The 24,159-nt window shown below is 39.2% G+C and overlaps 1 protein-coding gene across 1 annotated transcript in view; it reads left to right on the top strand.

Moving 5' to 3' along the window:
• Nucleotides 1-24,159, top strand: part of COL25A1 (collagen type XXV alpha 1 chain) — a 472,627-nt gene that overhangs the window by 335,067 nt on the left and 113,401 nt on the right. The window contains exons 8-9 of the mRNA XM_053657029.1: nucleotides 21,984-22,043; nucleotides 23,603-23,710. Coding sequence (XP_053513004.1) covers nucleotides 21,984-22,043; nucleotides 23,603-23,710 — 168 coding nt within the window. The remainder of the gene's footprint in view (nucleotides 1-21,983; nucleotides 22,044-23,602; nucleotides 23,711-24,159) is intronic.

The raw sequence follows: 24,159 nt of genomic DNA, 5'->3' as shown, positions 1-24,159 counted from the left end.
TATAAATCTGTCCTAGTGTGGGTCAGTTTAAAAAAATAAATTACCTTTGCAAATAATTGTTGATGTGTAGACAATATTTCCCTTGGAATTCAGTGTTGTAAATTATATCTCAGTCGTCAGTTGTATACCTGGGTTTATCACGTAAGAAAAAGAAAAGGAGAGTTTTGGAAAGGTTCAGGAAGAATAATTCTACCTATTTTACATGATTTTAAAGCTTGTACATTTTTTTTAATGTAAAGGATTATGTAAGTAAACCTATATTAATACAGTGAGGGAAACTTTTATATAAAATATTTGGAAGTAAAAGTGAACATTTTTCTTAAAACAACAACTTGTAAGCCTTTCCACAATAAACTAGTAGAAAGCCTGACATTTGAGTTCTTAACTAAAAATTCTGTTAATGACTGCAGATGCATTAAAGCAAAACCAAAATCCGATCCTAAGCACATCCTTTGGGAAGGAATTCTGGAGAATAACACCAACCAGTTAACATAGCCACTGAATTTTCTTTCAGTGTTTTTAATGTAGTGATCTTTATAATAAAATAACTATGCATTCCATTTTAGAAAGTAAAAGAGAGATTTCATTTGTCCACACTTTTGCTTATATCAACTGCAATATTTTCCTTTTTTACATTACATACATGTGTGTACATATGTGCACATGTATATGCACACACATGTATTTATAGACGCATACACACCTTACAATTTTTTCAGGCTCATGTGTACCATTTCACATTTTTTTGAAAATGAGTGGAATGAAAGATTTTACATGAAAGAGAATAAATGTATATATATTTAACATTCATTTGTATTTTGTTTGAATTTTTACAAATGCTGCTCTCTATAAAATATCCTTGAGATAATTTAAAGAATAGCTTGATTTATTAATGACCTCTCAAACACAAAACTATATAAAAGATTTCATTCTTTTTGTGTCATATTTAAGCAAGTTAATTCTGTCTTGAATTAAAACATGAGTCTTATATTTGTTAACCCATATTATGTGGAGTTATATTTGGCATAAATGCCTGCAAATGAAGCATATAATAAAATGCGGAAGGAAAGATAGATATTTGGGTAGGTAACTTTCAATATTATATAATAAAGAGAAAGTAGGCCTTCAGATAAAAATATCAAAGTCTGTATGTGAAATGGACAAAATTTGAACATACTATACTTGGTAATTTCTATGAATACTGAACATATTGCAAATAGGAAATAGAGCAATTTATAAGTGATTTACACTAACAAAATCCAACATAATTACCATCACTCTCTTTCCATCACTCTCAAAAGCAGAATTATCATTGCAACAAAAATGTCCATGAAGTGAATTAATCAAATAGAAATCAAGAACGTATGGAACAGCGGATTTTTAATGATGCATCAGAGTTTGCAGAAGGGACTAGAATGCAAGACTATATTTTTAATTCTTCCCTTCAGAATGGGGGAAATAATAGCTTATGCATTGACAGATCGTGTTTAGGAAGAACAGTTCCTGGAGTTCGAAATGAGATGGGTCTCTGGAAAGTCATTTAGTGCCAGACAGCAGTGTCCTTTCATAGCATACCTGCACTAATGTGTCCAGCAGCTCCTCACAGCAGACACAGCCTGTAAATCACAAGTGGCAAACAGGACTGGCTTTGTAGGGAAAGGATGTCAGTGGTGAGATCTCACTTCAAATGCAATTCTATAGTGACTGTGGAGTGAGTCAGGAGGCCTTGATTCTCATCTCTTAGAAGGCAGTTAAATTTTGTTTGAAAAATGTTTGTGTTAAGAGAAACCCTTACTTACCCCAATTTTTTCATAGCACAAATAAACTTTTGAATCATTTAACACACACACAAGTAATAGTTACAGTAATAATGATGATGATGTACCATTGTTGTTTTCATAGTTCCATGTGTCAAGAAAACTTGCTATTAGCTTGTGAGTCTAACATGAATCTGATGATCAAGGAGCCCTAGTGCTGGAAAAGATGATCACGAAACCCCCAGTGTGGCATTCAGAACATCAAGGAATGTGTAACATAGGACATTCTTTCCAGGCCAGGAACTTCAGTTAGCTACAAGACTGAAGGAATTCATTAGAATCAAATAGAAAAATGATAGTGAGTAAGCAAAAGGAGAGGGAAATTGGTGTGGCGGTGTGGCAGAGTGTCAGCGTTGTTCTGGCTTGAAGCCTGTGTGATGCAATGTGAGATAGCAGGAACCAACTACAACTGTAGGAAGTTCATGGGAACGGTAGGTGGCAATTGCTGCCTCATTTACCTTGTCTACAAAAGAACACATCAACCTGAACATTCTGAGTTTATTGGCAGGTGAGGAAAAAAATAGGAGACACCATCAAAATTTTAATTAAGAAACCATTTAGCTGTTTTTTTTAAATCCATCTTCACACACACCTTGGGCTTTTTGAGAGGCTTATTTTTAGAAGCTAACTTAATCTATTTATCTAAACTATTAAAATTTTGGCCCACCCTTGAAATACCTCCCCCAAGTCTCCACTCCATTATGACTTAGAGGAGGTTGTTACGTGTGAGATTTGGGGTCTGGAGAAGGCAAATCCTTCCGCTGGCAAAGTAGGAAGTATGGGATGAAGGATGTGACTGAGGGCGTGCTGCCCAAACCCAGGACGCACCAGAAAATCTGCTAACACATGCCCAGTGCTGAATTGCTGTCGCGTTTTGTTTTTCCAAGGTTTACAAGTTGTTTTTCTTATTAGGAGTTATGACACTTGCCTTTTCTCACAACCAAACATTAAAACTATTATACTGTATATTATTCTGTATTAATGCCTGCAAATGAAGCATATAATAAAATGTGGAGGGAAAGATAGATTTTGGGTAGGTGATTTTCAGTATTATATAAGGAAGAGAAAGTAAGCCTTCAGATAAATACATCATGATCTGTATGTGAAATGGACAAAATTTGAACATACTATAGTTGGTATATTTGTACATATATCAATTATATACATATATAGTTGGTATGTTTGTGCATATACCAGTTAGTAACAGGTATTATTCTATATAGGGAGATATTTTATATACATATATATATGTGTGCATGGATATTTATGCAAAGTTGCTGTTGACTATACTATCTTTATGAAACAGAGTTCTCCATGAGTACAGATTATTATTCACATACACAAGGCATAAACACACACAAATGTTAAGGTATTTTTATTTATACTCCAATTCCTACCAAGAAAAAATAGGCAAATATTCAAAGCAACCTAGAAAGTTTTGGAGGATTGAACCAATATATCTTCCTTAACTGTTTTCAAAATTCTATTCAATATGGCTTTTTAGAATTGCTTGAAGAGAACATAAATTAACTTTTAATAATTTAAGGCTTAATTTTCATTTTTTCGTGCTTAGTCTGCTGGGAACACCATTTTTATGTTCATTTGCGAAGTTCGATGGAAACGATCTCAGTGATGGTTCCTGACCATCGTATTGAACACGGCTCTGACTTCCAGGGGGGTCCACTGACTGGGCTTTTTTTGCACTAATTCTTAAGGGACAAATACTTGCCTTGATTGGAATATCAGAGAAAAGTTTAAGACTTAGTCCAGAATTCAGTTGCTATTTCTTAGCCATCTTATTCCTTTTATATTTCTTAGCGCTCAAGGAAGTCAGAAGTTCTTAGCATGTCAGCACCAGAATTTTCTTTTAGGTATATAAACTTTTGGATGTGGAAGGGACTCAAACATCGTTCCTGAATTGCTTACATTAACATAAGTTACAGCAGCACCTTGTTTTTTCAGTCCCGATTCTTCTGCACTCTCAATTTATTTCCATCCTACAGAACAGTTATTTGAGAAGGTAAACTTTGGAGAGATTGTGAATCATTAGCAGAGTTTTATCACATGTTTTGGAAATTAGAAATTATTTTGTCTTCATTAGAATAGTTGATATCCACCATATGGCAAAAACTGCTAGCTAGAATTTAACCATTTCTATTGTTTTTTTTTTACATTTCTTTGATTTTATGTCTCTGTTGTTTAAAGAATTTATAAGCTATATGACAACCAATATAATTTTGATAATTCCTTAGTAAGAAATATTTTACCTTTTATTAATATGTTATCCTTTCTCTGCCAAAGAGTTAACTACTATGTTTAAATTAAGAATTTCATCTGGCTGGCATAGTTCAGTGGATTGAGCACAGGCCTGCAAACCAAAGAATTGTGGTTCAATTCCCAGTCAGGGCACATGCCTGGGTTGCAGGCCCTGCAGGGGACACATGAGAAGCAGCCATACATTGATATTTCTCTCCTTCTCTCTTTCCCTTCCCCTCTAAAGACAAATAAATAAAATCTTTAAAAAATAATAATAAAATAAATAAATTAAGAACTTTACCTCTACACACATCACTTTCATTTTCTGACATAAAATAATATATACTATTTCTGTTTTGATAAATCAAAATTCCTATAGGACCTTCTGTGTTGACATGTTCTAGAATACAGCATTAGAAAGACATTCTGTTTTCGTCACCTTTTTTGCTCAGTACAAAATCAACTTTCAGTCTTACACCCTTTTGTTTAGCAGTCATGTGCAATTACTTGGTAATAGTGTGAAAGGAAATGAATTTTGAGGAGTTTCAGGAAGGAGGGACTATCTGGAAATCTATTAGACATTTTGGATTTGTTCATAAAAATTAATGTAGAGCTTTACGACTTCACCCTTCATTTTAGGCAGAAAAGTCAAACAACATCGCGATGGAGGAAGCTTGCCATGTCACCAGTACAATGTTGAATGTGAAAGCTGTAACTCTATACTGGTCTGTGGTATTACTTCCACTTCGGAGCCATGTAGTTGTAATAAAATGTGTCAGAGAAGAATGCAAAGTTTGAATCATGACAGCTACCCACAATTTTATATAGTAACTGGTATAATAACTCAAGTTTTTAGAATGTGTCAAATGAAATGGCATGTGCCAACAGGGTTGTAGTAAGAGAAATTGTTGCATCCGATATGGGATTTCTTTTCAGCGTGGAGAGCAACAGCCTTGGTTGGAGCAGGGGAAGGAGATTCACCGTCTTCATTTTTTCTTATTTTTGAAATGCGTACACTATCTTATTCCATCTTCCCTCTGTGTTCTGAATTAATCATTCTCATGAGGCCAATTAGAGGCTACAAAATGGTAGCCAGTGGACCAGAATCTGACAGTAGATAAATTTTGTTTGGCTTTCACAAATTCAGTGCTAACATTTTAATACTGGCCATTTCAGATTAAATCTTATCTCTTCATTTCCCTTGGAATATTGGAAGATGCTGACAGATCTTAAGAAAAAAAAACTAATTTGGGTTTAGTATTATTTAATCCTTTTTTTCTGTGTCATCCTTGATAAAAATACATTGAAACCCAATTTGTTTAAGTGCAATAAATGCAGAATTTGAGGGTGAGGTCCAGAGGATTAAAAAAAGGTGGCATGAAAAAAAGGATTCTATTAGGTAGATTGTATTTTCTTTTCTGGAAAAGAGATATATGCATTTAAAAAATTTTTATTACAGTGTTTTTAGCTCTTGAGTAATATAGGAACTAAAAATTGCTCTTTTAAACGAGAACTATTCATCTTTATGGCAATGCCAGAAAAGGTTTCTAGGTAATCTTCATGGACCCATCTTAAAAGGATGGTGAGGGGAAGGTAATATGGTCAAGACAAACTCACTTTTCCTGTGAAATTCTGATTTTCTCTTATAACTGCAAAATAAACCCACTTCACGGCCGGCCAGTTGCCCAAAACTTACACAGGGCAGACTGAGCTCCCCGTCCCTGACTTGCGTTCGGAAACCTCTGGCGGCTAGGAGGCCACTCTCTTCCAACGCAGACTATTCTAATTATAGACAGTGCTATATATTATAAAGCATTTCATCATCCATTCAACAAATGTTTACTGGTCCTTCTTTGAATCAATGTTTGCCATTCTCTACTTCCTATGCGTTCAGTTTTAGTCCTGCCTCTGAGCTAGTTCCTCTCATACATGACAACCCTTAAGTGATTTTCAGGACACACTGAATGAAGCTCAAAGCTAGAATGAACGCCCATAGCCCTTCTAGTCCAAGCCCTCATTCATTACATCCCTCCTCTAGTGCCAGCCCAGCCTGGGCCTGAACACACCCTGTAAGGTGGTGGTGATGCTCTGGGTGCAATTCTGAGCTTATTTAAAATTGCTTTCCTATCCCATCTCATCTTCTGTGCTCCAACCCCAGCTCCTTCATCCATTCCACAAGTGAGTTTTGTGTCTTCATACTCCCCTGGTTATGCCTATGTCCTCTTTAAAGGGTAATGCCTAGTGTTTAAATACATTAATTCAGGTTCAGCCTGGCCCAAGTGAAATATGTTGACAAGCATTTCCTGCTTATGGTTCTGTTTGTTAGTATAGCCTGAAATGAGCTTACCCTTAAACAACATCGATAGTCATATCATATATTGATGTATAAGAGTATTATCAACTTAAATTCTAAAGTCCTTTTTTTTCACTGTTACTAACCCTTAGCTCCCCAACTGTGTATTCATATAGCCTGTTTATTGGACCCAAACAATGTTTCTTACTTTTATTCCCATATAATTAGTATACTCTGTCCTCTCTGAAGTCTAATTCTGCCATCCAACAAATATGACATCTCTTCTCTCTCATATTCTGGACATCTGAGCTATAGATACAGAAATCATTCCCAGACCCAGAGTTCGAGAAGACTAATCTGATCATGGATACAAATGTTGAGTGGAGAAAGACTGAGAACATGAACTGTGTGACCATTTAGGCAGTATGTCCCAGGTAAACTCTTCAACAAGTTATAAATCCATTATTTTCATTGTTTTTTAATTTGGGTTCTTTAATTTAGTATCTAAGGATAATATAAAAAACCTTAACTTACCTCTTGTTGTAATCCAGTTATATAGGTACATCTACCTTCTCATAACCCTTTTAAATAGGAAGTAAAAATTATATTTTAAACTTCACTTTTTTTAGATGTTCACTAATAATCTTTTAAATAACTCTCATCTTGACTTCCGACAATAACAATAAAATTTTACTAATCTGTCTATATTTAGTAGGATTTGTCTTGTTCTTAATGTTTTCTTCTACCACTTCTTTTACTTTCTACAGTTTCTGAAAAATGATCTGAATAATTTGGTAATTTTTTTGCACATGTTCAGTATTTTGAAAGCCATTTCTTAAGGCTAGTTTGGATTCTCAAAATTTTTACTTATAGTTTATTTTTCTTGGCATTTTATACTACCAATATTTGTACCAATATTTAATTCAAATATTTATATTTTTCTGTTTGATAGAATTAGAAGCTAAATAGGACCTGGCTATGACTGATTTATTTTCTCAATTAACATTTAACTCTCAGTTGACCTCAGGCCTGTTCTTTTATCCTTCTTCTAATTGAAAATGCTGCTGTTTCCCCCAAGCCCAGGGCCCTGGTGCTCCTGATGCGGATCTCACCATCCCATGCCATTCTGCTATAGTAAGCCTTAGTGTGACTTTCACTTCCTTTTCCTTCCTTACATCTACTTATGGCCGCCATAACAAAGGATGTTCTACAAAGAATGAGAGAGTGGAAGGGAAATTAAGGGCCTAAAAGTTCACAAACTGAACAGTGTTTTGACCTATACAAAAGTGGACTCTGGCAGTTCCTTTAAAAATAATTTTTAGTCATATTTGCTTTATGCCATTTTCCCAATGTTTAATAATTCCCCCCCAAAATTTCACAAGCCAAGAAACATGGATAATTGTTCTATCCACGTTTGTGAAGCTTTGTCTCAACTGTGTGTGATGTTATGAAGCTTCATCCCAGTGCTGGAAAATGACCAGATATTCTCCTTCACCTTTGAGTTCCATAATTGCTCATGTCCCATGTCACACAAGGAGAAAGATTGCCTTGTGTATCAGTAATGCAGTCTCAATGATGACATTATAGGTGTACATCTTGTAACTTTTTAGTCACATGTGGGAATCATAAAAGTTGTAGCTGATGAGGTGGTAAAAATGGTTGCTTATCTGAGTATACCAGATGCCACCTGGTTTTTAAAACATAAACTTTATTCTTTATGGGTGATGAAATTGAAGACCCACTAGAGAAAAAAGATAAGACCTATGAAGTATGTGTGTATTTTTGAAACTGAGCTATTACTGTTAGATCTTTTAAGACATCAGAGAAATATTTTTTTCTTGCTCTTTATTCATATAGGTACGGGGCCTGTCTGGGAAAAGTCCAGCCATTGTTAATATAACGAGAACAGTTTACACATCAATATAATCTGGCAGCCAAGGAGAGTGGACTGGAATGCACATGCATGAAAAATGATGACTTCATTGTACTAGTCAGTGGGGGCAGTAGATGCCGTTGAGTGAGCATGTGTACATGTGTGCTTTGCATTCAGAATGACTGAGCAAGTAGAGCAATGAATGTGCATCAAATTTTGCATTAAGCTTGAACATTCCTCCATAGAAACTATTTGGATGATTCAGAAGGCCACAGCTATGGGCACCTGGTGACTGGCAGCTTCATCACAACAGCACACTCACTCATGCATCATGTCCTGTGCAGGGTTTTTGGAGAAACAAAAAATCACTCAGGCGACTCAGCCCCCGTAGAACCCAGATTTAGCACCCTGCGACTTCTGGCTTTTCCCTAAACTGAAATAACCCACAAAAGGGAAGAGATTTCAGACCATCGATGAGATTCAGCAAAATTCGGTGGGGTACCTGATGGCAGCTGAGAGAACTATGTGAGGTCCCAAGGTGCCTACTTTGGAGGGGACTGAGGTGTCATTGCCCTGTATACAATGACTTCTTCAGTAAATGTCTCTATTTTTCATGTTACATGGCTGGATATATCCCAGACAGACATATATATTGTTTCATGTGCTCAACTGCAAAAAAAAAAAAAAAAAAAAAACAGTTACTTTGTGGTTTCTTTTTTCTTTACTGGTAAATGAGGCCAGCATTTACTTAATGTTTACTAAATTAAAAGGCCATGTTACATTTTAAGTTAATTCTTGTAATCATAGAGAAAATATATTGCTTCTGATATATGTGGCAAGTTCCATTGATAAATAGAATATTAAATAAATTTAAATAGAAAATTGACTTATCATAAATTGCAGCTTTGGCTTACTTTGAGCCCTATTTTCACTAACTTTCCCAGACTAGTTAATCTTTACTCTTCACATTTTTGACTGGGTTATTATCAGCTAATTATTTGAAATCAGGAGGTATAAAAGAAAATTTGAGGTTAAAAAAATTTGAATATTATTAATGTAGTTATTACAAGTAAATTATATGTGCAAATAAATATCACTTTAAAAAATTAAATATAATAAACATATGTTAAATTTAATATTAAAGATATACTGCATTTCATTAAATAATACCATCATCAAGCACAGCCACAACATTAGAACCACAAATTAGAAAGTTTATATTATAATCTATAGTACCCATACCATTAAAAAGTTTAGACTTAATTTCACAGAAATCGGGAAATTTTGTTCTGAGGTTGCCAAGGAAACCATGACTCGCACATAGAGAACAACAGCCTTTTCCTCGGGGGCTCCATCCAGTCAGGGGACTCCTCCCGAACAGGCCCATCAGCACAGGAGCAGCGCTGCCTTTTGTAAGAGGACACACCCTGCTCTGTTCTTCCTCCTAGAGGTCCTGTGTAACAGTCATATCTGGGCGTTTTTATGATTTCAGCACCAGTGTTCAGTATTAAAGCCCGCAATTGATGCAAGGAGAACTTGTAACCCTTTCTTCCAAAGCTAGTACAGCAGAATAAAGCTCCTTGGATGGTTAATCATTTCCCTTCTGAAGCAGAGCCCTCCACACTTGTCTTGTTTCTAATTCAACGTGCAAAAGCACTAGGTCAGAGATGGTGCCGGTGGTCTGTGGGCCACATCCTCCTGTCAGATGTATTTCTGTTTGGACTATGAAATGTTTTCAAGTAAATTTGAACTGGTAGCAAACATGTAAAAGCTGAAGCATTTATTAAAAAGAAACCCTTGCATTTCTGGCTTCTTGTGAAGTGAGTGAATCTGTGGCAGCTCCAGCCCAGCTTGCCCTGCAGCCAAACCAGTTGCGTCCTCCTTTCCGTCAGCCTTGGCTTGGCTCCCGTTCAGCCCTATCTCCCCATGCATTTCTGTGCTAAGCCTTCTCCCTCAGTATGTTTTTAAATGAAAGGATGGTTGCCATGTAATGTCATATTAGTTTCAGGTGGACAACATAGTGATCCTACGTTTATATACCTTAGAGTGTCACCACCGCCATCAGTCTATTGACCATCTGTCATGGTCCACACTTATTACAGTATCATTGACCATATCCCCTGCGCTGTACATTCCATCCTCCTGACTTACTTATTTACAGCTGGAAGTCTGTATCTCTTTTTCACCCATCCCTCCCCACCTCTCAGCCTCTGGCAACTATCGGTTTGTTCTTTCTGTGACTTTGTTTCTTTTTTATTTTGTTTGTGTATTTGTTTTGTTTTTTTAGATTTCGCATATAAGTAAAGTCATACAGTGTTTGTCTTTTTCTGTCTGACTTATTTTACTTAGTATAATACCCTCTAGGTCAATTCATGTTGTCACAAATGGAAAGATTTCATTCTTTTTCATTGCTGAGTAATATTCCATTGTTTATATGTACCATATCTGCAACCACTTCTCTATTGATGGGCACATAGGTTGCTTCCATGTATTGAACATCTGTCTGGTCCTTTAAATTTACCCCACATTCATAAGTGACATCAAATATAAAGCTAATCATAGAGTATTCCAACAGGCCTAAGTTGCAATCGAAATTTCAGTCCCAAATGGAAACATGCAAATTTCAGGAACATTTTCAAGCCACAGACTATTTTAGTTTTGTGTGATTGAATTGACCCTGAGAAAAAAGTAGGGTATAGACCAAAGAGGGATGCAGTGTTAGCGAATGGGACCAGTGAGATGGTGGAGGACGGTACCTAGGGTAGTTCTATTCCAAGTCACATTACTCTCCAGTGAACCCTTCCACCTACTCCAGTTTCTCTGCATTGCTAAGGTCGATTTTGAAGAGCTCCACTATTTCAGAGGGCTATCAGGCATTGGCTGTGGGCTCACATTGATTTATGGAGGAGGGTGAACTTGGGAGGCAGCAGAGGAAACACAAGGATAACTGTGCACCCGTTACAGCTGAGCCCCATCCGAGCCCTGTGGGACTCTCACCAGCTCTTTTACCGACTGGCTTCCGGCCATCTACCTCTTCTGTTGGAAGAAGAAAAGAGGCTGCCAGCCAGGAGCATGCCTGAGGAATTTTAGAGTCAACCAATCTAACATCACACAAAGGAAGTTTAGCAAATACCCATGAAGCCAGACACTGAATAGAGTTTCTGGGAACAACAGGACGCTTTTGCTTTCTACCCCCAGAATGAGGAATGCAAAAAAAGTTGAATTTTTCTCACAGGCTACTGGACAAATGCCTGTTTTCCCTTCAATATAAAATGCCCTGTCAGCTAACAAATCCCCCATTTTCTTGGCACTGTTCTTTCCTAATCCTGCTGCGCCCCCTCTCCCAGAGGGAGACTCTTTCCTTTCTGAGAACGGACAGGGTGTATTGAAGGTGAGGCCAGCCCGTGACCTGTCAGTCTCCGCCAAACAGCAGCCTCGGTTGTGGGGAGCAGTAGAAGCACGATGTCACCGCAGTGCGCGCTGCTACGGCACTGTCCCACCTCGGAGGGAAGAGTCCTTGAGAATTAAGAGACTATTAGTTTGGCACCATAATCATAGTTTGTATTGCAAATGAAGATTGCATAAAGTTCGGATGGAGTAGAATTCAAGTTTGCTTTTGTGTTATTATTTTTTTTGAAGCGGGGTTGTGAAGTAAATTAGTATGCAGTGTTTGGTAATCAAATTGGTCTTCTAAACAAGACTTGGGGAGGTTGTGTTTTTTTTTAATATCTAAAAGAATAAAATTTTCACATTTCTGTTTTTGCATTCAATTGCAAAATATATATGCTAATTATAATGTGCTTTTTTATTAAAGCAGTTAATAAAAAGATATATGCTAGATAATTCATTAGGATAGTTCTGATTAAAAGTAAATTAAAATTATAAATGTAAATTTATTTTTCATTACCATAAACTGATATAAATTATAATGTAAATTCAGATTGCCATCTAGACAGGGCATTTACTAGACTGGCCTATATTAACAAGTTTTATTGATCGAAAATAAATTAAATGCCTTAACTTCAGAACATACTACTATTTCTATAATCTTTAGTTCTGTTAAAGGATCTTTCATTTCAACTCTGGAACAAACTCACAATCCTTTCTTGAAAACCTCAGAGTCAACTGTATTTCAGAATTTAAAGTTTTAGGCATCAGAAAGTTAATACTGTTTATTCCCTGCTTACTGTCTGGCATCCTCAGGGAACCAGAGGCTCAGACCAGTGAGGTGTGTGCATGTCCACACTGACAGGGACTGTTAGTGACCATGAATGGCCTCACGTCTGTTTGAGTCAATCTCTGACACCAAGTGAGCTCGCTGCAAACTTGGACGACCTTTAGTTTAAACTTATGAAAACTGCATTTGGGGGGACTTTAGATTTTGGAATTACAGAAAAGAAATCAAGGATTATATGTTCACTTTGAGTCTATTTTTCATAATTTTGGCAGGGTTGTCTTCCTCAGACCCACTTATGTCATGGCGCCTTCATCGTGTAAAAGTCTTTCTGGCTTCCCACTGAGTGCCCCTTTAAAGCTTCTTTAGAGACCTTCCAAAAGTTATAATCTATTCGCTTTTCCAGGCTCCTCTCTAAAAGGTATGTGCTTCGCCCCAACCAAACTCAACTTACCAGCATCCCCAGAAGGTACCTCTCACTTCTTTGCTCACTGAACTTCAATGCAAAGTACCTTGCCCAGATCCACAAGTCATGTCATACACTATCGTTCTATTCGTCCTTCTTCTCCTGTCTCCAGTTCCACCTTTATAGGAGCCTTACCCATTCCCTAGTCAGAATGTGCTTGCATAGAATACTGCCTGCCCTCTAATTACAGCACTGATTTAGTATAGTTTCCATGTGAATTGATAGTCGTGTGCTAACTTCCCCACCCAGCTAGGTTTAAACCCACACAGCTTTTTCCACTGTACTTGGTGGAAGCATGCAATTACAAGGCGCTGGTTACATGAAGGAATGAATGCATTAGTTAATGTCTTTCTTGATCTCATCAATCTGATCACCCACAAGGAATTTACACCTATGGTCCTTGCTGTTGCCCCTACCCTAAGGGTTCCCAAAGGGATAACTGGATGGAGATCTCCAGGGAGCATCCAGAACTCGACAATCTCTGCATTCCAAGTGTAGATTTAGTGTTGCTTTGGAAAAGGACACTATATTTCCTCTTTAGTTCCAGTATTCATCCTGATGATACTATCAAGAAACCAAGGCATCACTCCCCTTTGAGAGCAGCCAGGTGCTGAGGGTCTGCAGGGCTCCTTTGTTCTGTAGGTCTCGACTTAAAGAAAGCTTCCCGGAGGGAGTCCTCCCTGGCCCGCTGGCATGGTGCAGGTTTCCGTTCTATGCACCCTCAGAGCTTTTGTGTTGTTAATAGTCCTCATATTTACTTTTGGGGTGTGAGTCTCAATCTGAAAACTCAGGTTAGTAAGAAATAGTACTTAATTTGCTCTAAAATTTTATTTCTGAATCCCAGCCTCCATTCTTCTGGGCTGACAAACATAAAATAAACATCAGTCTTCTCAGGATGTCTGCACTTTCCTCCACCTCTAGGTCTGCTTCATACTTCTGGGGGCCTTACAGTATCAGAAGATCTGGGGGTGAGAATAGAGAGGCACCTGGCCTTCAGCTGGAAACCACACAGTTTGCTACCGAGAAGGCTGCATGACTTGATGACCTGCATGGCCCTTTGGACAAAGCGTGTCATTGCTGCATCTTGGGGCATAGGAAACTTTCTGCTACATCTTTGCCACCCGTCAGACAGGGGGGTCTTTTGCAAGACTTCCTATGTTCTTGTGCCTCTGGACACATCACACAGCACTTTCTTCCAGGAAGTTATTGCTGCCTTCCTGGAAGTGCTGCTGGGAAGCTGGGCTAAGGCCCCCTGCGCTCTTGGGGACCCAGGTCTCCTTCCTGTCTTCCAGACTGAGGGAGTCTCTTCCCAGATCTCCTTGTTTCTAGAACTGTTGGTGGACAAGTTTTGTTTCCTACCCTGCCTTATACATCTTCTAAGGCAATATCAGGTAGCCAACTAAAAGGTTGATGGGGGGGGAAAGGAAATGGAAAAATATAAGAGAAAAAAGCATAGATAAATATATTCAAAGAAATCTCAGCCACATTGTAATTGCTTGTTTAATGTCTTCCTTTCTTGGTTAGATTCTGAACTCCATGAAGCCTGGGATAAAGCTCGCTAATCTCAAAGTCCAAGTATTGTGCTGTTTGTCATAGGATCCTATTAGATTCTTCTTGAATTAGTGAATAAATAAATGGGAATGAACTTTAAAAACTAGATCTATGGAAAGTATAATGGCTAAGAGGGTAGACTTGGGAGAAGATGGCCAGGGTGCGAGCCTGGACTTTCCTATTCACACTTAAGTGGGCAAAATCCTTAACCTCTTCATTCCTCAAATTCTTCATCTGTCAGGTGGTTGTTGTGAGAAATTTTTTTTGGATTCTATTTTTAGAGAGGGGAATGGAGGGAGAGAAACATCACTGTGTCATTGTCTCCCACATGCCCCCCACTGGGAATTTGGCCCACAACCCAGGCATGTACCCTGACTGGGAATCAAACTGGTGACCCTTTGGTTCACAGGCCAGCACTCTATCCACTGAGTCATACCAGCTAAGACAGTTGTTGTGAGAATTTTAAAAAGTTAATGTTTATAATACCCTTAGGCTAATGCCTGGCACATAGTATGTATCATATGAATGTTGATCACTATTATTACTAGTGTCCTCATTATTTATTATCTTTATTATTACTAAGAAATCCTCAGACAGGACTGTTCTCTTGTTGTTCTAACAGAGAGAACATCTCTGATCCAATTATAGCAAAGCTTGTGTAAGTCAAATTGATATAACTTTATTTTTGCATGCCTTCCCAGACTGCCAGACTGCTCTATATTTCTACCCTGCGTTGTGTGTGCTCTGGTTCTGTCAGGACTGTGCTGCTTCTGGAATCCGACTTCTCTCCTTCTGTCCGCCTCTCTCAGCCTGATGTCATTAGGAAGCACTGCAGTGAACCGTGCTCCTCCTGGGCTCCCTAATTAGATCGTATGTAACAGCCAGAGCCTTTCTCAGTATATGAGGTTTGGGCAGTTTTTCTTATGTTTTACACTTGCCAGTTTATCTGCCATCTTTCTGCTTGTTCACAGATCCTTTGCAGTTGTCTTTGCATAGCATTTAAGTAGTTCAGTATTTAATGACATTTGTCAGTGTAGAGATTGCATTGTTCTCTCTCCTCTAAAAAATTGGTAAACTCGCACTTGTCATTTACATATAAAAAGGGAATTCCTGGAGTGACTAGGGTTGATATTTATAATAGAACACAACAGAATGGAACTTCCACTGTCTATGCAAATGAAAGATTAACTTTGGGAGCCAATGTTATATTCTTCTACAGGAAGCTACTGTAGTTCTTTTATAATTAGAACTTCCACAGGCAGGCTTGCTCGGTCAGTTATGAATTCTGATTTTCATAGGCCCAAATGCTCATATTATGATTTTTCAAAGGATTTCTTTAGCTATTTTGAGCTTCATATAGTTGATTTTTTTCTATTCAGACAGATTATACCATCCACCGCAATGTCAAATGATTTGGCAGCAAATTTCTTTCTCTTGATTTCTTTCCTTATTTAGCTTTCTAACATTTCCTGCTGTTAAAGTTATTCTTTTACCTAAATACTTTTGCATCCTATTATAGTGTTGCCCCATCTGGTCTCTCTTAGCTAGAAATCACTTTATCAACTTCTAGGAATATTTATCTTTATTTATGCTGCACACAGACCCACTGTAGTGTTTGTGTTGTAATGCATGACATATTTTGGGCAAACAGAATCATGGTCCTATTTACATTATGGGAAAACTTAGGGATTCTCATTTCTCAGCACAACACACACTTTTCTTCCAATATGATTTGTATTGGAGCCCTCACTGACTTTTACAATGAAAATAATTGTTTGTTTTTCCTCCATACCTCTACAACCTCAGGTATACATACTCTCTGTGCTTATCAGTAAACACCACTAACTGTTGGCCATTGTTAGCTTGTTCTTACTATGGGTCATTTCTGTATTTGTAGAGCACAATTAATGTTGCAGTATATGGTGAAGTCAAGTATGTGTATCTGTAATTTTGAGTCATTTGCCCATAGAGGAGGGAGTTGGCCTTCCTCCTGCTTCTACAAACACTTTTATTAGTCCTTTTTGCAGTTAACTCTTTCTCTGCTCATCCCTTAAATTGAAGTTTCTCCAAGTGTTCTTTCCTAGTCTGTTCTGTCTGCAGCCTCCCTATGTGACTTGAGACAGCCCTGGGACTCCTAATTCCCACTTGTCTCCTATTTTATGTGCACATCCAACCTTTGCTCCTTGGCTGTCCATAGGAACCTCAAATTCAGCAGGTCCCTAACTGAATTCATCATCTGTAACCACCTACCTACCTACTAGAAGAGAAAATCCAGTCTCTTCTAGAGTTCCCTCTAACATCCTCTACTCCTCAAGCTGTAGACCAAGGACCACTCTCTGCCCTTTCTCCCTGTGTTCTCAGCCAAGGTACAAGTCCTGCAAATTCTACCTCTTCATTACCACTCAAAACTATCGATATGTCTCTCCCTGGTTCTAGGGCACAGTCCCCCAACTAGACCATTGTAACATTTTCCTAGGCAGTCTGTCTGTGTTTGGTTTCCCTCTTTCTGTGCCAACCACCATGCCTTCATTCAACTGGCTGAGGAAGTCTTCCGTGGCTCATCACACCTGGCATCAGGCACATGCGTTAGTTACTTTGTAGTCCTTCTACTTCTCCATCAAAACAGTTGTCACCCTGTGTGATTACTGCCTGCTTACTTTTCCCCATTTCCCCACCAGGTGTTCACCCCTGTGAGCTTGGGGTCTTGCACACCATTCAATCCCCAGGGTCTGTCACACTGAATGCTGCACAGAAGGCTCTCAATAAATACTTCCTAAGTGTTGTGCAATGTTAGTCAAGCTTTCTTATATTTAAACTATAAATAAACTAGAAAGAAATTATAAACACATAAATAGCATGATGACAAAGTCTGGAATTATAAGTTCTGGATCGAGTTTCTGGCTCTGTCATTGTCTTACTGAATACTTCTGACAACACACAATGTTTTCCCGCTACAGCACACTCATATAGCACTCATCATCATCGAGTATCTAATAAAACTGACGATGGCATCTTGAATTTATGGCCCCTAAGTAGCTAGTAGTGTTTCTTATGAATTATTTATTTGTTCAGCATCCCTTTGGCTTGTGTCTTTCCTCCTCAAAGGTAGTGGACAGAAGAGAGCCCCTCCTGCGGTGGTGTCGGAAACCTGGTCCTGGCTGGTTGCCTGCTTTACAGCATGTCGGGAAGGTCCACGGAGTAGCCTGAGTCTTTATGCTCTCGAGGGAAAATAGGTTCTGTGATATGGTTTTACACCTTACCCAGTTTTGGAAGATCTCAAAATATTTGGGAGTGAAATTTGCACAAATTATTTCAGGATTCGAGCTCATTCCTGGACTCATTCTCCATGTTTTGCTGGAAACACATTTCCCCCCCACACCCACTCGAGCCATCTGTGTACCAGGCGAGTTTTCCAAGATGTAAAACCAAGTAAAATATGTCCATTTCATTTATTTAGAAAGATCTATGACTAATAATACTGTGAAAAAATTTGGCATAGTTAATGAAAAAGTACACTCGCTGTGTGAACAGCTAGGAAAGCCTCACAGCACCACATGAAGCCATGATCAGCAGAGAAGGGTCCGCACCAGTGCGCCTGCAGGAAGCAGTCAGATCGGCATCTGTGCGTGAATCTGGAGGTAGCCCCGAATGAGAAGAGATTCTCCATCATCCTAAAACACTTCTTTAAATGTGTGCAAATTTTACATTCTGCCCCCAGTTGGGTCCATGTTTGCTTTACCAAAAAAAGTTAAAAATTCTACTTAATATCCAAAATTTATAAAGAACTTATATAACCCCCAAAACCAAACAATCCAATTGAAAAATTAACAAAGGGACTGCATAGAAAGAAACTTCTCCAAAGAGAACATACAGATGGCCCATAGACATATGAAAAAAATGCACAGTCTCACTAGTCATCAGAAAAATGCAAAGTAAAACCACAATGAAATATCACCTCACACCTGTCAGAATGGCTATCATCAATAGATCAGCAAATGAGTGTTGAAGAGGATGTGGAGAAAAGGGAGCCCTCCTGCACTGTTGGTGGGAATGCAGACTGGTGCAGCCACTGTGAAAATAGTATGGAAATACCCCAACAAATTAAAAATGGAACTGCCTTATGATCCAGCAATTCTACTTCTGGGAATATATCCAAAAAAAATCCAAAACATTGATTTGAAATAATATATCCACCCCTATGTTCATTGCAGCATTATTTACAATAGCAAAGATTTGGAAGCAGCTCAAGGGCCTATCAGTAGATGAGTGGATAAAAAAGCTGTAGTACATTTACACAATGGAATACTGCTTGATTGTGAAAAAGCAGAAATTGTACCTTTTGCAACAGTATGGATAGACCTGTAGAATATTATGCTAAATGAAATAAGCCAGTCAGAGGAAGAAAACTACCACATGATTTTACTTATTTGTGGAATTTAGTGAACAAAATAAACAAAAAGACAAAATAGAAACAGACTCATGGATACAGAAAACAGACTGACAGGTGATAGATAGGAGGAAAGTAGATAGCTGGGTGAAAAAGGCAAAGGGATTAAGTCAAACAAACAAACAAACAAACTCATATACGGAGACAACAGCGCGGTGATTACCAGAGGGAAAGAGACGGTGAAGGGAGGTAGAAGAGGGTGAAGGGAAGATAAATGGCAGTGGAAGGATATTTGCCTTGGGGTGGTGAACACACAATGCAATATGCAGGTGATATATTATAGAATTGTACATTTGAAACTTATATCTGAGGGAGGACCCAAACCCCCTCCCAGAATTATCTTCTGGAGGACGGGCCCCTTGTAGTGCAGACTTCCCCTACTAGAGGCGTGTCCTAGGAACCCATCTGTATCTGTGTACCAGCTGGTGTTCTTGCGAGAGGCTGCATTCAGTTTCAGTGATTTTTTTTTAAAGACCTTTTCAGCCTGTTTGCCTGTTTCATGAAGGGTGATTTACGACCACACCTGCCCACGCCACACTGAGTGTTCAGCAATTTTTTACCAAAAATGGCATGACTCCCATGTCCCACTCTCCCTATTCACCTGATCTCACCCCAAAGGACTTTTTTTTTGTTTTCCTGGATGAAAAAAGTCCTCAAAGGGAAACATTTGCCAGTGTGAGATAGGTGAAACAAAAAAATGGCAGAAGCACTAAAAGACATCAGAATCAATGCATTCCAAACCGCTCTGAGCAGTGGGAAAAAGTGTCTCAGTGGGTGTATTGCCTCAGATGGAGAGTACTTTGAAGGCGACTGAACTTTAAATGTAAGGATAAACATAAAATTTTTTATGAATAAATTTGTCCCCCTCATAGTTTTATTTAACAATGTCACCCCAATAAATTCCATTAAAAATAAGTAAATAAAAATTAAAAATAAAATTTTTTTACCATTAATTAAATGGACCCTAAGGACAATGCACCACATTTATTAATGCCTTTGGATGCTCCCCGGACCCTGGCACAAGGTCCCAGGACACTACAGCCCAGGCCATGGGATTTTTCTTAGAATTTAAGAGAATTCCTCCACATGTCCCCTCTCTGCTATTCAATACACGTACACTCTTGAAGTCCTTCTGCTCAGTTCTAGTGAAATTGGTAAAATGCAGCTCTGAGCACCTAATTGGTAGCATGTGCTCAGTTCGGATGATAGAGGGACATAAAATCAGCTTCCCGACACAGACGTTTTCTGTTTGAGGAGAAGGATCTGTCCGAGGTGAGAATTACCTACCCACTTCCTCTTTCAATCAGGTTAACACAGGAAAGCGAACTAAGAAGTGCTAAAACTTAATGCTTTTTTTTCTTTGAGCATTTAGAAAATATGATCAAACAGCAAGCTGGTCATGCTCAGGTATAAGTACAAGAAGTGACTTATTTATACATTCAAACTTCAAAACATTTCTAAGGCCTACCATGTGTGCCGTTAAAAGGTTTTTAATTTTTGTTAGATAATCCCGTTTAGAGTGACATTATGATTTATTGCCACTAATCAAGATTCTGAGTCCTCGTAGACTTCTTGTTTGTATCTGTTTTTGTTCTTTGTTACATAAATATGAGGTTTCGATATAAAATTCTGACTGTGTAATATAGGGCTAATGAGTCACAGATGGAAGAGTGCTGGCACATTACCATCTAATAACATTTTAAACTCATACTCCATAGTAAAACAAAAGCAAATTGTACACATCTGTTTTCCAACTTGTAGCATTTCTGAATTTGTGTGGAGTCGGTGTTTAAAGGACGTTTTACTTAAGGAGAAGAAAAAGGGGAGAGAGCAGGTCACCCTGCAACTACCCAGCCACGTTTCAGCCTCATCAGGAAGGGTTTGGCCAAAGGGATGCGCTTTCCTTTGCTTGGCTTCCTGAGCAGCCCTGGCTCTGAAGAATGCGAGTCAAAAACCTTAGGGATGAAGGGAAAGTCTCATACCACAGACCTCGTTTCAGTGGTTTTCTTGAAAAGAAAAGTATATCCTTCGTGAGGAGAAAATCCAAGAGAAAATGTACCCAAACTAGTAAAATTTAGAAACTAAAAATTTTCTGGCCTTTCCTAAAAACGTTCTCAAAATAAATTTGGGTGGGAAGAGGAGGAGAGGAGGGCCGTGAAGGGGCGAGAACGCAGGAAGGCAGCGTGTATTGCCCTGGTGGTTGTTTATCTTATTTGTATGCTGAACGTGTTCTGTGTGAAAACATTGAATAAGAGGCTCCCAAATTGCATGTTGTTGAGGGAAAAAAATAGAACAAAGGCAAAATTTCCCTCTCAGACCCACCCAGTTGATAACGCCTGCAGGGGCGAATTAGCACAATGAGTGAAGCACAGGGCTCTCCACCACCTCTCTTGGGCTCCCTGTTTAAGGAATTCAAAACCGCTTCTCTGCTTCAAGGGGTTGTGTGAACTGTCAAGTTCTTTTGCAAAAGTTATGTGACAGAAGTAATCACTACAGAGTGTGACCATAACGCCCCCTGACATGAAGTACACATGTTATAAGACACAGATTTCCATCCACCACCTCTGCAGAAATTCCTGAAACAGGAGAGACCTGAGAACCACCAGATGATTGGAGGGAGAAATTTTGATATGTGGGGGGTAAGGCTATATTTTGTGAGGCATACTACATTTATTCTGAGGAATACTGCTGATTGGACTGCAACATTCTGTTCACGGTTGTCCCCAAAAGAATTAGTACACGCATTGTATGTCCTGAGTGGTAGAGTAACAAGAATATCCACAGAGGGAAATTCAAGTGTTGTTCTCACAACAGTGTCTGTAGTTATCTTCATTTTGTACATAAGACTTCAGACATGTAAAAAGTGTATACTCAGATCTATTGTACCTGCTGCAAGGAGCAGTCACAAGGAGTTCCCATTGTGGCCCTTTAAGGAATGCGTCACCTGGGAGCCCCATGTGTCCGATTTTGTTTATGGCTTGTCAAATGAGGCAAGAATCGGAGATGGGACGGGGTGCTATTAGGTACATGCTTGTTTTGTTTGTCCACCAGTGAAATGTCTGTGTGACGTTTTGTGTCGTGTTTTGGTGCTGTGCCCTGTCCATAGGGTCTGCCAGGCTTCCCCACAGTTGCTGCCCTGCACAGTAATCAGATCCTCACCGTCAAGGTTTGTGGTCGGCACCCACGCGCTCCGTCAGAGCCTGCAATCAGCATAAGAGTGAGCAAGAACCGCTAAATTGGACAGCCGAGCCCTGCTGCGCTCCCTTTCGTCTGACAAAGCAGGCTGTGGGTTCCTGGGGCCTCACCTACATTGGTGAGGTCAAGCAGATTCAAAAAGGAGAATCTTGAGCATTTAAGACAGGAAGATGTTGGAGCCAAGCAAGGACAGTGAAAAGAGGCAGGCACAACTCTCTAGGACTGGGCCACACCTTGATGTTTGAGCGTGCATCCCTGGCAAAGCTCCATGACATTTTCCAGTCAAATAAATAATTCTAAGTTCTCTGGATTTTGGCATCAATGAAATGGCAGTCGCGTTCATGCCACATTATGCTGGTTGACAAATCTGACGGAAACCGAACTGGCACTTTGTCTGGGGGTTTTCTGCTTGGAGTACAGAGTGCAGAGCTTGCCTGCCTCTGTAGTACCCGGCATGAGAAAGGCCCAACACCGGGGCATAATGATGGAATACCAAAAAAATCCATTTCTAACTAAAAATCTGGTCTCACCGTCCTGTTTTAGGGTCATATTTCTTTCACAAAAAGCCAGAGGGTCTGTTATGAGACACAAGTGCCAGTTCTGCTTTATTTACTGGTCATTATAAGTCTAATGTGTATATCTTTATTTCTTTCTTGGGGCCTTCTGATGTCTATTCTTCAACTCTCTCATCTCTGAACTTCAACCTTTGACCTCACCTGACTGATCAGATGGTGTTTCCTAAAATCAATCATGGGTTTCTCTCTGCTGATCAGCAGCTCATTAAACGCCGCCTGATTAAGGTAGTGCTTATTCTTGCTTAAGTCTAATTTCTTCTTTGCATTCAGTTGTTACTCTATATACTGCTGCTTTGCCATTTACCTTTCATGGGTGGGGGTGGAGTGGGGAAATATTTATTTAGAAATCTCTTCAAACAAAGTTATGTTTAGTGAGCTGCATTTGTTTGAAATGTATGCGAAAGTACCAAAATAAAAGGCATAGAGCGCCTAATTTTTTCTTAATTAAGAAAAAGCTTGAGTTATAACCAGTAGTAGACCCAGCTTCTAAGGTCTCTAGCTTGGGTAATGTATACATTATTATATAGCATGACAATAGCCTTGTATGCTTAATTTTATAGGCTATGAAAAAGAAAACACATTGACCAACTTCAAATGCAGCCCTTTTATTAAACAAGGTGATATAATGGATGCAGCATTGTTGTGGATAAAGTTATGCAAAGGTTTTATACCAGCGTGGAATAGAGTGGAAACAGACACACTGTTCCCAAGAGCTGAGAGCAGTGCTGGTTCCTGAGCTGCTGTGATTTTAATAGCTGCACTTAGCTCACCCAGCATGAATATTTATTTGATCCCTGCTGGCAGGCAAATTGCCTACATGCTTCATGTTTCTGGTGGCTCTGGTTCTTTCATAGTGTAAATGTGAATTAGATAATGCAAATTCAAAGTGTGGAAAAGAAGACCTGAGTCTTTATCTTCTGTGGTCATGGTTGATCTGTCCCCATCTCCATTGTAGGGCGACCAAGGACAAGCTGGGCCCCCAGGCCCACCCGGCCCTCCAGGCCCAAGAGGGCCTCCTGGGGACACGGGCAAAGACGGCCCTCGTGGAATGCCAGGAGAGCCCGTGAGTTGCTTTTCAGATCACTTGTTCCAACAGGTTTGGTTTTGTGTGAAGGGCTGAGAACTGGGATGGAGAGGACTTGGGAAGGGCTGTAAAATAAGGGGGTTCAGAGTGTGGAATGGGTTGATGGAAGAGGGGTGCTAGGAAAGTCCCCAGCAGGGAGGACCTAGCCAGCAGGATTCTACTTTCCCACTAAGTCCATGGGGACCCCATGGGATCCACAAAGACCTGGGGACCGCAACTAAGCTGGTTTTCAGGTAAGCCTCCGGAAGTCTGATTGGACAGGGCTGATGTCACTTGAGTCCTGATTCCAGAGAGTTCATCAGTGCCTGCGGTTTAAATGCAGACCAGCTTGAAAACCCAGGTGGAGGATTAATCACATTTTGTAAAAGATCAGTAGCAGAGCTGATAAAATCCCATATAATTTATGGAGAGTAAAGAATTTAAATCTG

Source organism: Artibeus jamaicensis, unplaced genomic scaffold (assembly GCF_021234435.1).
Source record: "Artibeus jamaicensis isolate MK-2021 breed Jamaican fruit bat unplaced genomic scaffold, CSHL_Jam_final scaffold_3222, whole genome shotgun sequence".
NCBI lineage: Eukaryota > Metazoa > Chordata > Mammalia > Chiroptera > Phyllostomidae > Artibeus > Artibeus jamaicensis.
Note: the sequence above shows the minus strand (reverse complement) of the source record. Positions and strands in the feature narration are given on the sequence as shown.